General features: G+C 39.3%; 1 protein-coding gene across 1 annotated transcript in view; it reads right to left on the minus strand.

Moving 5' to 3' along the window:
- abcc2 (ATP-binding cassette, sub-family C (CFTR/MRP), member 2) overlaps positions 1-15,446 on the minus strand; it is a 174,450-nt gene that overhangs the window by 67,284 nt on the left and 91,720 nt on the right. The window contains exon 16 of the mRNA XM_028795700.2: positions 12,982-13,108. Within this exon, the coding sequence (XP_028651533.1) occupies positions 12,982-13,108 (127 nt within the window). The remainder of the gene's footprint in view (positions 1-12,981; positions 13,109-15,446) is intronic.

Consider the following 15,446-nt stretch of genomic DNA (forward strand, 5'->3'; position numbering starts at 1 on the left):
TGTAGTCAATTTCTTCAACCTCATGGTTTGAGTTTTGCTCTGACACAATTTGTCAACTTTGGGACCTCCTATAGACAGGTGTGTGCCTTTCCTGATGATGTCCAATCAATTGAATTCATCACAGGTGGACCCCAAACAAGGGCTAGAAACATCTCAATGATGAACAATAGATTGGGATGCACCTGACCCACATTTCATGAGTCATAGCAAAGGGTCTGAATACTTGTGTCAATGTGATGCAAAAATTTCTAATATCCTGTTTTCACTTTGTCATTCTGGTGTATTGAGTTTTGCTGGATGAATAAAAAATAAATGATTTTATCACAATGTTGCAATAGCAATATGTGAAAAAAGTGAAGGGGTCTGAATAATTTCTGAAGGCACTGTATATGCTGTAACCCTTAGTTTAATAATACTGCAATGACTAAGTGACCTTCAAATGCAACCAAAAGCTTGACACTCTCAAAAGGTGGCCAAAAATTTGTGGATTTAAAAACAAGAACATAGCAAGGTGTTGAAACTAATTACATGTAATATTTTAGTATGTTAATTATGGCACTGATTTAAATAATAAACCTACTGGTGGTAAGGATTGTTCCCCCAGGGGTCAACCCTTTACTCCTATGCAAGTTTTCCAATTTAATGAGCAATATTACTCAAATTATATAGCCAAAGACAATTAGCCCAATGATTGTACAGGTCCACAATTTCTTTCCATCACACTGACTGAATGTGCTCACTGCTGTGAAGGCATTGCAACTTTGACATCCTTCTTTTGTTCCCTTCGAGATCTCAGTTATTTTAGTTTCAAGAATGGTGTAAAAAAACATTTCCTTTGATTTCGAAGCTGCTCTATGAAACCTACAAACAGCTTTTGGCTGTACAGTCATGGCCAAACGTTTTGAGAATGACAGAAGTATTGGTTTTCACAAAGTCTGTTGCTTCAGTATTTTTAGACCTTTTTTTAAATTTTTTTTTATTAATTTTAATGTAATTATTCCGTACAAATAGATCAATTTTTACAAAAAATAGGATTGAAAACAAATCAAACCCCACCCCTACACCTGGCTTGTTCTTAATCTATTCTAGTAATTTCGCTTCTCAGCTCTGACACTTTCTTGGTTTCTAATTTATTTCTTTGGGAAAGATATGAAATAATCTGCCCTCTTAAGAAGGCCTTTAGAGTTTCCCAGAGTGTTCCTGCAGAAACCTCTGAGGGTGTGTTTGTCTCTAGGAAGAAACTCATTTGTTTGGATATAAATTCTGTACAGTTCTCGTTTGCTAATAGAAGAGGGTTAAGACGCCATCTGCGAGGTGAGTGTGAGGGGCTTAATGATTTTAGCTCCAAGACCAGAGGTGCATGGTCGGAGATAACAATTGTGTCATATTTGCAAGATTTAATCATAGGCAATAAATTATTATCTATACAGAAATAATTAATTCTTGAGTAGCTATGATGCACTGGTGAGTAGAACGAATATGTCCTTGAGTTTGGGTTTAGAAACCTCCAGGGGTCTGATAAGTTGTGGTCAGTTACAAACTGTGTAATTGTCTTTGCAGTGTTAGATGTCGTCCCCCCTGTGACAGGAGTCCTATCTAAGAGTGGATTTAAAACACAATTAAAGTCCCCAGCCATTATAATTTTATGAGTGTTCACATTGGGAATGGATGCAAATAGATTTTGCATGAATTCCTTATCATCGACATTGGGTGCATAAGCATTTATCAAAATCATTTTACAATTAAATAAGTTGCCCATGACTGTCACATATCTCCCTTCAGGATCCGATACTACATCTGATGCTACAAATGAGACTGTTCTATGTATGAGAATTCCCATACCTCTAGTTTTCTTTATAAAGCTAGAATGGAACATTTGGCCAGTCCAGTCTTTTTGCAGCCGGAACTGATCCTTGCTTAGTATGTGGGTCTCCTGTAAAAATACTATTTTAGCGTTTAAGCCTGTTAGGTGAGAGCATACTTTCTTTCTCTTTAATTCGTGATTCAGGCCTTTAACATTCCAGCTCACAAAGTTAACTGTCCTATCATGGAGACATTGATTCTGAATTTTTGATGTCATTTTATAGTCTTAACTGGTAGTGAGGCAATTTTAATCTTAATTTCCAATTTCCCCACGAGTTATTGCCATACAGCCTATTGTTGCGTTCATAGTTATAATTATAAGGATTAAAAGGATAGATTAGATATAGCCTGCTCTTTTTCTCTCCCCCCATATCCCCCCACCCCCCCAATTTTGCCTCCCCACGTGAGGCTAGACCCCACTTCACAATGTCCCGGTCCTCTGACATAACGAAAGACAGAGCACATCCAAAACATAACAAGCGCCCACCCAAACCCCCAATGCAAGGGACTTGAGAATTGAAAAGTAGAGATATCTATTGCAGCTAAAATATAATCTTAATAAATATAATTATTAACAGACTTTAAGCTTAAAATATAATCTTCAGCAATCTTAAGATATTAAGATAATAAAATAATGAACCCAGGGAATGGTGTTAAAAAGTGGTCTAAGATAAGCATAGTAAATCCTAATGCCCTAATAGCAATAACTATAAATCAAGGGTATGATGTTAAACAGTCTCCTTTAGAGTAGTAAAAGAAAAAGAAAAAAAAAAACCTACTTTAATTACTTCCACACACACGTCTATAACTGTAATTAAAACATAAACATAAAGCGTCCAAGTAGAGAAAAGGATGTATAATTATAATACCCGTATCTTTACAAGTGGATCAGACAGCAGGTGCCATGACAGGATACGGCTCACTGTTGTCACTATTGTCTTTCAAAAGAGTGTCGGGATCAGTTTCTTTAATTCCTTTTCAACTTCCTCCTTGCTGGAAAATACGTAATATTGGCCTTGAACATCCACTTTCAGCTTGGCGGGATACAAGAGGCTGTATTTGATATCGACTTTCTGTAACAGGTGTTTAATGTTGTAGAAGGCTGCACGTTTAGCAGCAGTAGAAGGTGAGAAGTCAGGGAAAATACGAATGAGATTATTTTCAAATATAATCTCTTGCTTGTGTCTGAGAAGTGCCATCACATCAAGCTTATATCGTAATCGCTCAATGCGAACAATAAAAGACCTGGGTTTAAAGGTATTTGATCCGCGTATGCGATAAGCTGCTGCTATCTCGGTATCTGATTTAAAGTCATCACCAATTATTTTAGAGAGTAATTCTACTGCAATTTCGCTGGGTTTGTACTTTCATGTTTCTCAGGTAGACCTTCGATTCTAATATTATTCCTTCTGCACCCATCTTCCAGGGCCGCAAATCTGTCTCCGAGTTTTTTGCATTCGGAATTCGCAGATGTAGCTTTTTTATCGGCTTTAGATGCCAATTGTTCCACTGTTTCAATTCGAGCCGTGAATGCCTGCTTAACGTCATCCAGCTGATCGGCAAGTTTTTTCAGTTTAGATCTATTTTCTTCAATGTGTTCCTCTAATTTCGCCACTATGCCTTTAAAGGTCGCGTCAAAACGATTAAATAGACGCATTTCCAGGTCTTTATTATCTGATGCAGCTCCTCGCAGTTTCTCATTTGTCTTAAGAGAGTCACTTTTTTCTTTCTTCATATTTCTCTGAATGTCTTTCTTAAGCTCACTTGCGACTGTAGCCAATGTTGTGATCATTTCCTTCAGTTCGGACACATCGTTTCGGCTTTTGTGCTCCGCGGGTGGAATTGCAGCCCCTGTTACAGCCAATGCTTTGGGCTCACGAGGAGTAGATGAGAGCACATACTGCAAGGCCTTTTCTAGTTTCAAGTGATCTTCTGAAATCGCCGATCCATCGTGACCTGCATTACTTGCACCCTCGCTCCCATTTTTGCTCTTGACTAGAGACGATGCAGTGGAGCAGGGTCCTGGGAAGTCTGCGCATTCGTCTGCCTGTTCCAGGTCAGTCTCCGAGAGGTCGTACCTCGCACTTGGGCTTGATGTCTGTCTAGACTTTGATGTAGCTTTAAGTTTCCTTTCCAGTTCTTTCTGACCTCCCTTCATGTTACACATGTTTATATACTGTAGTGGAAGCTCCATGGGTCGGGAAAATACAGGATACCTCAAAATAATAAGAAATACGTGAGAAAATAAAGCCGCTGCTAACAGAGCTCTGCTTCAGACGTCCATCTCCTGTAAAGGACGAGACCAACCTTAGATCTTTTTGTCAGATGTTTCTATGATAAGTATAATTACGAGCATTTCATAAGTTTCAAAGTCTTTAATTGACAATTACATTAAGTTTATGTGAAGAGTCAATATTTGTAGTGTTAGCCCTTCTTTTTCAATCAACTTCTGGGCCAAATCCTGACTGATGACAGCCCGTTCTTGCATAATCAATGCTTGGAGTTTGTCAGAATTTGTGGGTTTTTGTTTGTCCACCCGCCTCTTGTGGATTGACCACAAGTTCTCGATGGGATTAATGTCTGGGGAGTTTCCTGGCCATGGAACAAAATTTCGATGTTTTGTTCCTCAAGCCACTTAGTTATCACTTTTGCCTTATGGCACGGTGCTCCATCATGCTGGAAAAGGCATTGTTCATTACCAAACTGTTCTTGGGTGGTTGGGAGAAGTTGCTGTCGGAGGATGTTTTGGTACCATTCTTCATTCATGGTTGTGTACTTAGGCAAAATTGTGAATGAGCCCATTCCCTTGGCTGAGAAGCAACCCCACACATGAATAGTCTCAGGATGCTTTACTGTTGGCATGACATAGGACTCATGGTAGCGCTCACCTTTTCTTCTCTGGGCAAGCTTTTTTCCAGATGCCCCAAACAATCAGAAAGGGGATTCATCAAAGAAAATGACTTTTCCCCAGTAGTCCTCAGCTGTCCAATCCCTGAACCTTTTACAGAATATCAGTCTGTCCCTGATGTTTTTTGGGGAAAAGTGGCTTCTTTGCTGCCCTTCTTGACACCAAGCCATCCTCCAAAAGGTCTTTGCCTCACTGTGTGTGCAGATGCGCTCACACGTGCCTGCTGCCATTCCTGAGTAAGCTCTGCACAGGTGGTGCCCCGATCCCGAGCCATGAATAAAGAATGGTACCAATGGCGTCCTGAGACCATTCATCTGTGGGGTTGCTTCTCAGCCAAGAGAGTGGACTCACTGACAATTTTGCCTAAGAACACAACCATGAATGAAGAATGGTCAGCAAACTCCCCAGACCTTAATCCCATTGAGAACTTCTGGTCAATCATCAAGAGGCAGGTGGATAAACCAAAAACCCACAAATTCTGACAAACTCCAAGTATTAATTATGCAGGAATGGGCTGCCATCAGTCAGGATTTGGCCCAGAACTTTATTGACAGCATGCCAAGGTGAATTGAAAGAGAAGGGCCAACACTGCAAATACTGACACTTTGCATAAACTTAATGTAATTGTCAATAAAAGCCTTTGAAACTTATGAAATGCTTGTAATTATATTTCATTATACCATAGAAACATCTGACAAAAAGATCTAAAAACACTGAAGCAGCAAACTTTGTGAAAACCACTACCTGCATCATTCTCAAAACTTTTGGCCATGATTGTATATAAATCTACAGTTGCAGTGCTTCATAGCTTTAATAATTATTAAAGACCACTTTGATTCTGTTTTGAATTTTTTTCAGAGTGAGTGTGGATATGTGTGTGAGTGTGCCAGTGTCCTGTTCACATTTGTTTTCCACTTATGTGCAATATTTCCTGGATTGCTGCTGGCCTACTACATCCCTGAGCTGGATAAGCAGGTTATGAAAATGGATTGATGATTTTCTTTTATATATTTTTGGGAATGCAGGGGTTGAGCTACGTTTGTGCTGTAAAGGGTTTGTGCTCACATTTAGCAACATTTCCTTTGCTTCTCAAGGTGTGATATACATGTGTTATTGTCATATTCTTTTGTATTTTACCTTTCCCTTTTGATACTTTTAGTTTATGTTCTGACCTTTTTCAAGTCCCTGCTCACTCCTCACAAATGTTTTTTATGTCTGGTCCATATATTTATACAGTAATATTTCTACATCTTTCTAAGTGTTCACCAGTGATTGTTTTGTGATGTGTTTTGTTAATATGGTGAAAAGTATCTAATTGTACGTAAAACATGAACTGAATAGCTGCAAAGATGACAAGAGTGAGCTATTATTCCTTTATTCTATGAGTTATCATCTAACAATTTAATGCGTCCTATCTATCTATCTGGTTGAGTTGTAAGAAGAATGACACATCACACTTGGTACTAAGAAAAAGCGTAATTACGCTAAGGAATTCCAAAATGGTTCCTTGCTTTCCTCCACCTTTCATCTCCGAGTTCTAAAACATTGCACTGACTGAGAAGTTTCTTTAAAATATTGGAACAAAGGCAAGGAAAGCAAGCTAAAGTAGTAGCACGCAGATCAGGAGTCTAATAACTAAATTGAGGACACAGACAAAATATCATAGTGAATGACTCCAGCAAGAAAATTTAAAGCCAGAATACACAAGATACAGTCGACCCTTGATATACGACTGGCCTGACATGCGAACAACTTGATTTATGACCAAAATTTTTGTTTTGATTTACGACCAACATCTTGCGTTACGACCTGAATGCGGTCACGTGTATCCGCTTGCGCGATTGTAAACAAACAACCAAGAGCGTTTGTAAGCGTCAGTCGGAGCCCAGATACATGTGTTTGTGGATGTAATTTCAGTCAGTGCAGTGATTTATATAATTTTTTTCGATAATTGCTAAAGGAAGAGAAGGTAACGAAGGTAAAGAAAGTGATCACAATCGAAACGAAGAAGGAAATTGTGCGGAAATATGAGAGTGGTGTTCGTGTGACCGATCTCGCTAATATGTACAGCATGTCGAAATCCACCATCTTGACAATTTTACAAAGAAAAGATTTGTATAAGGAGGCTCCTTCCAAACAATAACCACCTTCCATTTCATTCTCCTCCTCCTCCCTTCCTGCAGCCCAAAGATGTCAAATTAAATGGTGAGTACAATATGAAATTGTTGTTTCTGGTAAGCTAGGCACTTTTTAAAACTTTTTGGTTAGTACATTAGAAAAATTATTGGTGTTTTGGTAAATTGTGCACATTATACAACCCTTTTTTATTATGAAAAGGTTAAGTAAGTGTTGCTGTGGGAGGTTCGGAACGCATTATGGGTATTTCCATTATTTCTTATGGGAAAAATAGTCTTGACTTACAACCAACTTGAGTTACAACCAGCCCTCACGAACGAATTGAGTTCATAAGTCAAGGGTCCACTGTACATAAATATTAGTCAGAGACAGGTGAGATTTCAAAACCAGAGAGCCTGTCAATGAGCAAACAAATAGAACCCTGAGATTTTTTAATTGAATTCCAAACTTGGACAATCAAGAAGTGTACGACGCTGACCTTTATACCTCTGGCCTTGTGATGTCATGTGCCGGACACTTCCGATTGACCTTACCTGCCAACAGCATAGTACTGATTAACAATTAAAGTCCCAAAATTGTTGTACCCATAATAATTCAAAATGACACGGAAGAATGTTAAAATTACTAACTAACATAAATAAAACACAATGAGATAAAAAATACATGTGACCATTGCACTCAAAAATGACTAGGTCTCAATGATGTATGGATTATTTTTAGCACCCCAGGAACAATTTAGGAAATTTAAAAACAACTGTCTGCGGTGGGCTGGCGTTCTGCCCAGGGTTTGTTTCCTGCCTTGCGCCCTGTGTTGGCTGGGATTGGCTCCAGCAGACCCCCGTGACCCTGTAGTTAGGATATAGCGGGTTGGATAATGGATGGATGGATGGAAAAACAATTGTCAAATCATGACAAATACTAGGTGGATTATAAAATATTCAGTGGATGTTATGGCCGAGATGGCTATTGAAGAATTATGCTTTGTGACAGAAGGAGAATTACAAAAAATATATCCAGCACAAGATGTAGGACAAGACCAAGATGGAGACTACAAAACAGATGTCTAGGACAATAGCTGAAAACCCAGGTTGACAAAGAGTTCAAAGAATGCAATCAGGTTTGACCTGCAAAATGAGTAGCACCTTATATTGTAAAGGAGTCACTGTGAGTTTTCTCCTTTCAGTTGCACTGAAATACTGGCCCATCTCTTTTATTTCATTTATTAGTCCCAGCAATCCTCTTTCTGTTAGTAGGATGCCAAACCAGACCTGAGCACCGTCGGACAGCCATGCCTAGAAAATGTCAGAGCCATTCTCTGGTTATTTTCCCAGACCTGTCTACTCTAATCTAATAGAAGTGGCTTGGAAACCTTGTGGCTAACCTATCTCTCTCTCATTCTTCCTAGGGCACGAAGCGGAAGCAGAAACAGAAGCGGACAATGGCCGATAGTGAGGTGAATCGCGTTGAAATTGTAGTCGAGGAACTCCAGGCACTCGATGAACAGATTCAGAAACTTCTGTCTAGACGAAGATACCTCAGAGATCTGAAGGCTCGGCTGTTGGATAAACCGTCCTCGCCATCTGTTATCAGCGTAACATCAACCCCGCGTTGTGCCTCTCAAGTCACCTTCACCCCCGCGCCTCGTAGGAGCAACACCGATGATGACCTCGGTGTATTTCAGCAATGCAGGCGGGGGTTCAAGGCCAGAACACCTCCATCGGCACAGGCAAGCATCGTAACGCAGAACCGGTTTGACCCTCTAAGCGTCCCCAGTTCGCCTTCAGCTCCTGGTGATGTAATAGTGGTAGGTGATTCTATTGTTAGGAACCTCAATATCACTTGCCCTAATAGAAAATCTTTTGTTTCTTGTTTTCTCGGTGCTCGTGTCCGAGATGTGACGAGACGTGCGCCGGCGATCTACAAGAACAGGGCAGTTGGAGCAATTGTTTTACATGCTGGCGTAAACGACATAAGGCACCGACAGTCCGAGATCCTCAAGGCAGACTTCACTGCATTAATTAAAGACACAAAGGAGAGGACCCCATCGGCAAAGATCTTCATCTCGGGTCCACTCCCTCTCGTCAGACGATCAAACGAGTACTACAGTCGTCTGCTTGGTTTAAACAACTGGCTGCAGGGCTTCTGCAAGAATCAAGACATCGGGTTCATCAACAACTGGGACCTCTTTGGGAAAGACCGCGTTTTTTCAAGCGAGATGGCCTGCATCCGAATAGCTTCGGCGCCCGGGTCCTCTCCGAAAACATATCCAAGGTAATTCGTTTATCTTGACTATCTATCTCTGCTTTTAACCCCTTCCGAAATGCCACTCCTGTGCTTGGTCATAATTGTTTAATAAAATCTTCCATAAAAGTGCACAACATAAATACTGTAATAACCAATCTTAATGCACATAGAAAATCTAGGCAATACGGCATAAATACCAATAATTTAATTAAAGTTACTACTTTAGATGAACAATGTATTAAAACTATAAAAACAGATCATAGATTAAACAAAAAATACACACAGAGCGGCGCTAATAAAAATAACTTAATTCCTGTTCCATATATCAATAACGCACATAGTATTCATCTCTGCTCCTCCGAAACATTGAATATGGCACTATTAAATATTAGAGCTTTAACTAACAAGACGTTTTTTATCAACGATCTTATTAGTGATAAAAAAAATAGATTTTATTGCACTAAGTGAAACATGGCTTAGCTCAGATGGCGCAGCTGTTTTAATTGAATCTGCGCCTCCGGATTACAGTTTTACTCGTGCTGATCGCCAAGGAAAGAGAGGTGGAGGGCTAGCAAACATTTACTCAAGCAGGTTAAAATGTAAAAATATCAGTTTTGGTAAATTCAAGTCTTTTGAGTATCTCGCCATTATTATTCAGGGAGATTCTCACATTCTAGTATTATCCGTGTATAGACCTCCAAAATTCAACGCGTCTTTCTTTGAGGAATTCTCTGACTTGATGTCAATCTTAATTACGAACTATGACACACTCTTAATAGTCGGCGACTTTAATTTTCATATAAATAATCAATGTGACCAAAAAATAAAAGAATTTATGAACCTCCTGGACTCTTTTGATTTGAGACAGCTCGTTAATCAGCCTACACATAAAGCAGGTCATACGTTAGACTTAGTAATTACTAAAGGACTAAAAGTTGATATAAAGCAGGTCATTGATATTGGTCTATCAGACCATTTTCTTCTACTCTTTAATATAGAAATAATGATAGAAAACACTCATGAGAAGCATATTGTTAAAAAACGCTTCTTTGACTCCTCAGCAGCTTTAAAACTTTCAAACATTCTAACCAATCAGTCCGTTTATAGTGCCAACTATAATAGCGAGGAGAATGTAAATAGTAAGGTGGAAAGATTTAATACTAAAGTGAGGGCTGCTGTTGACTTAGTTGCACCTGAAAAGACAGTTAAAAAATCTTCTAGCATTGTTATACCATGGAAGACCCAAAGAGTGTCTGATTTAAAGAGAACATGCCGTAGAGCTGAGCGTAAATGGAGGAAAACTAAACTAACTATTGACTATGAAATATTAAAAGTTAAAATAACAGAATACAATAACACAGTCCGTCTTGAGAGGCGCTGCTATTTCTCTAAGATTATAAATAACAATGCTAGTAATCCCAGAGTCTTATTTTCGACGATTGATCGTCTGTTAAACCCAGGTAACTCAAAGGAATGCCTCCTAAGTACTTCCAGTAAAACCTGTGAGGCTATCGCTGTATTTTTCAATCAAAAAATTAATGATATTAGAAATAACATAGTATATCTCCCCAACACTAAGGATCCTCCTAAACCCCAGTACCCCATAATAAACAAATTAAAGTCTTTCACTAGGATAGATTTACCTGATTTACATAAAATAATTTCTCAAATGAAACCCTCCACCTGTGCCCTTGACCCAATACCAACAAATTTTTTCAAAGAAGTATCGGGCGTGCTTATTGATAATGTTCTTGACATAGTAAATTCGTCATTAGATACGGGGGTCTTCCCAGACTGTCTTAAGACTGCGGTAGTTAAACCCCTACTTAAGAAAAATAATTTCGATCCCTCTGCTCTTGAAAATTATAGACCCATCTCTAACCTGCCTTTCTTAAGTAAAATTCTAGAGAAGGCAGTCATTATACAGTTAAATGAGCACCTCAATAAACATGCTATTCTTGATAAATTTCAGTCAGGTTTTAGAACAAATCACAGCACAGAAACTGCACTCGTTAAAGTAGTAAATGACTTGCGGGTAAATGCAGACAGAGGCCATTTATCTGTTCTCATCCTCTTAGATCTGAGTGCCGCATTTGACACCATTGATCATAATATTCTTAAGAATCGCCTTAGTCAATGGGTGGGCCTCTCTGGCAGTGTCTTAAATTGGTTTGAATCCTACCTGGTAGGGAGAAAATTCTTTGTTAGTTGTGGTAATTATAACTCAAAGACACATGATATTCTATATGGTGTTCCAAAAGGCTCTATCCTGGGTCCACTGCTCTTCTCAATCTACATGCTTCCATTAGGTCAGATTATCTCAGGGCACAACGTGAGCTACCACAGCTATGCTGATGACACACAGCTGTATTTATCAATAGCACCTGATGACCCCAAATCTCTTGATTCGCTAACACAATGTCTAACTTGTATCTCAGAATGGATGAATAGTAACTTTCTCAAATTAAATAAAGAAAAAACTGAAATCTTAGTGATTGGCAATAATGGATACAATGAGGCTATTAGAAATAAACTGGATGCATTAGGATCAAATCGGAGGTAAAAAGTTTAGGGATAACCGTTGATTGTAATCTGAATTTTAAATCACATATTAATCAGATCACTAGGACAGCATTTTTTCACCTAAGAAACATAGCAAAAGTTAGACCTCTTATATCATCGAAAGATGCAGAGAAATTAGTTCATGCGTTTGTTTTCAGTCGGCTAGATTACTGTAACGCACTCCTCTCAGGTCTACCCAAAAAAGACATCAATCGTTTGCAACTAGTGCAGAATGCAGCTGCTAGAATCCTTACCAGGAAAAGAAAATCCGAACACATTTCTCCAGTTTTGATGTCACTACACTGGTTACCTCAGATCCTCAACTGAGTGTCTCCTTAGAATTCCAAGAGCAAAACTTAAAAGAAGTGGTGAGGTGGCCTTCTGCTGTTATGCACCTAAAATCTGGAATAGCCTGCCAGTAGGAATTTGCCAGGCTAATACAGTGGAGCACTTTAAAAAACTACTGAAAACACATTATTTTAACATGGCCTTCTCATAACTTCACTGTAATTTATTCCTGATACTCTGTATATCCAATTCATTATAATAACTATTCATTCAAAATCTGTACTAACCCCTACTCTCTCTTCTGTTTCCTTTTCCGGTGTCCTGTTGGTGGTGGCGTGCACCACCACCATCTACCCAAAGCACCATGATGTTCCAACAATGATGGATGGATTAAAAGCCAGAAGTCTGTATGACCATTGGCATCAAGTGACTCCGTGAAAAACCCGAACTACAAAGAGGACTATTTCATTTATGTTAGGTAGAATGCCCAGAGGGGACTGGGCGGTCTCGTGGCCTGGAACCCCTACAGATTTTATTTTTTTCTCCAGCTTTCTGGAGTTTTTTTTTGTTTTTTCTGTCCACCCTGGCCATTGGACCTTACTCCTTTCTATGTTAACTAATGTTGTCTTATTTTAATTTCTTATTTTGTCTTTTATTTTTCTTCTCTTCATTATGTAAAGCACTTTGAGCTACTTTTTGTATGAAAATGTGCTATATAAATAAATGTTGTTGTTGTTGATATGTAGGGTACTATTTGGCACTCATTTATTCATTTCTTTTTTTTATTTTTATTAAAGGACAGTTTGTCCTCAAACAGGTATTTTATGAAATCTCCTCCCAGTGTCTTATTTGTCATTCTCTGGTTATTGTGTGGCTTTTACAGACACTTACATTTACTCAGTTCCCTTTTTGTCTTGTCCACTTCTTGCCAGCTTGTTGGTATACATATTGCACACACAGTATATAAATATTACTCTTACCTTAGTATTTACATAGCCTTTAACATTTTCCATTTCTCCCAGCATTGCAGAAACCAACGAGGACTTTCCAGAACCCACTGCTCCAACCACTGCCACCAACTTTCCTGGCTTAATATCCAAGGTGACACTAAAATCAGAGACAAGCAGAACAACTGGATGTAATCATGTAAATGTTGCTTTCATGGTATTCTGAATATTACATTAACTTTCATTTTCATTTGATTTTAATTTAATTAACATTAAAGGGCTTTTCATTTTTAAAGATAGAATCGGGTGCTTCTTTAAGTGATTTGGGATGTTTTGATGCTTGAATGGTCCATGGATTGTAATTCCAATTAGTTGTTCAGTTAATAACTTACTCTAACTTCTCAGGCCTGCTTAATCCAGTTTAAGGGTCATGGAGGGCCAAAGTCAATCCCAGCAGCACTGGGTACAAGGTGGCAGTGCCTCGCAGGGCACTCTCATGCCCACATCCACACTGGGGCCAATTCACAGTCACCCATTCACTTAATCTGGTCATCTCTGGGGATGTAGAATGATAACCTGTACCTGAAGGAAATCCCCCCACAGATCCATGGAGATGGACAGATATGGACAGATACAGGATATGAACCCCGGAGGCTGGATCCATGAACACTGTTCCAACTTTTGTAAAAGCTCATATGGACAACTCCTAGGCGTGGAATTCAAACCCTTGCTAGAAGATCTGTAAGGCTAACCACTACCCTGTTCAATACTGTTTTCTGTAGATAGATAGATAGATAGATAGATAGATAGATAGATAGATAGATAGATAGATAGATAGATAGATAGATAGATAGATAGATAGATAGATAGATACTTTATTAATCCCAAGGAGAAATTCACATACTACAGCAGCAGCATACTAATAAAGACAATATTAAATTAAAGAGTGATAAAAATGCAGGTATACAGACAGACAATAACTTTGTATAATGTTAACATTTGGAATTGAAGAGTCGCATAGTGTGGGGGAGGAACGATCTCCTCAGTCTGTCAGTGTAGCAGGACATTGACAGCAGCAGTCTGTCGCTGAAGCTGCTCCTCTGTCTGGAGATGATACTGTTCAGTGGATGCAGTGGATACTCCATGATTGACAGGAGCCTGCTCAGTGCCCGTCGCTCTGCCACAGATGTCAAACTGTCCAGCTCCATGCCTACAATAGAGCCTGCCTTCCTCACCATTTTGTCCAGGCGTGAGGCATCTCTCTTTTCTTTATGCTGCCTCCCCAGCACACTACCGCGTAGAAGAGGGCGCTTGCCACAACCCTCTGGTAGAACATCTGCAGCATCTTACTGCAGATGTTGAAGGACGCCCGCCTTCTAAGGAAGTATAGTCGGCTCTGTCCTTTCTTACACAGAGCATCAGTATTGGCAGTCCAGTCCAATTTATCATCCAGCTGCACTCCCAGGTATTTATAGGTCTGCACCCTCTGCACACAGTCACCTCTGATGATCATGGGGTCCATGAGGGGCCTGGTCCTCCTAAAATCCACCACCAGTTCCTTGGTTTTGCTGGTGTTCAGTTGTAGGTGGTTTGAGTCACACCATTTAACAAAGTCCTTGATTAGGTTCCTATACTCCTCCTCCTGCCCACTCCTGATGCAGCCCACAATAGCAGTGTCGTCAGCGAACTTTTGCACGTGGCAGGACTCCGAGTTGTATTGGAAGTCTGATGTTTATAGGCTGAACAGGGCCGGAGAAAGTACAGTCCCCTGCGGCGCTCCTGTGTTGCTGACGTAGAAGTGAAGTTATGAAATTACAATAAAATTAGTCATCAAGACCAAATAGTAATAATGAAGATGAAAAGCAAATCTCTCTTTTTACAGAATTAAACAAAGATTCCATTTAAATCATACTTATAAAAAATTAAACAGTTTTCAGTGAACTAAGCTGAAATTGACAACACTATTTGGTATCCACAACACCACACCTGCCAATAATATTTGCAATTGGTAAAAAAAAATGTTACAAATATTGTGTACAGAAAAGCACTTAGTTACATTGTACTTCTGATACACCCGATGATATCTGATGGCACTATAATGGAGGCAATTTATATTATGAAATTTCCCAGCCACAGCCAGGAAACACAACTAATTTCTTATAATATCCCCAAATGAAAATTACAACATACTGTACAAGCATAGAACATCTGAAAGATGTGTCAGCAGCATATTGATTTGATAAAGAATTTATTAGACGGCTACAGAATAACATTACCGAATTTAAGCAAGTGTGCTCCAGTGGCATAGTAGTTACTGCTGCTGCCTCACATCTCCACGGTCCTGAGTTCAAAGCCCTGCCTGCTGGAGTCTGCATAGTCTCTCTGTTACTGTTTCTCTCCAGGTAATCTGATTTTGACAACATATTTTAAAGATGAGCTGCAGAGACTAAATAATAACCTTAAATTGACCTCATATCAATGCATGTCAGGGTGTCACA

Source organism: Erpetoichthys calabaricus, chromosome 2 (assembly GCF_900747795.2).
Source record: "Erpetoichthys calabaricus chromosome 2, fErpCal1.3, whole genome shotgun sequence".
NCBI classification, from domain to species: domain Eukaryota; kingdom Metazoa; phylum Chordata; class Cladistia; order Polypteriformes; family Polypteridae; genus Erpetoichthys; species Erpetoichthys calabaricus.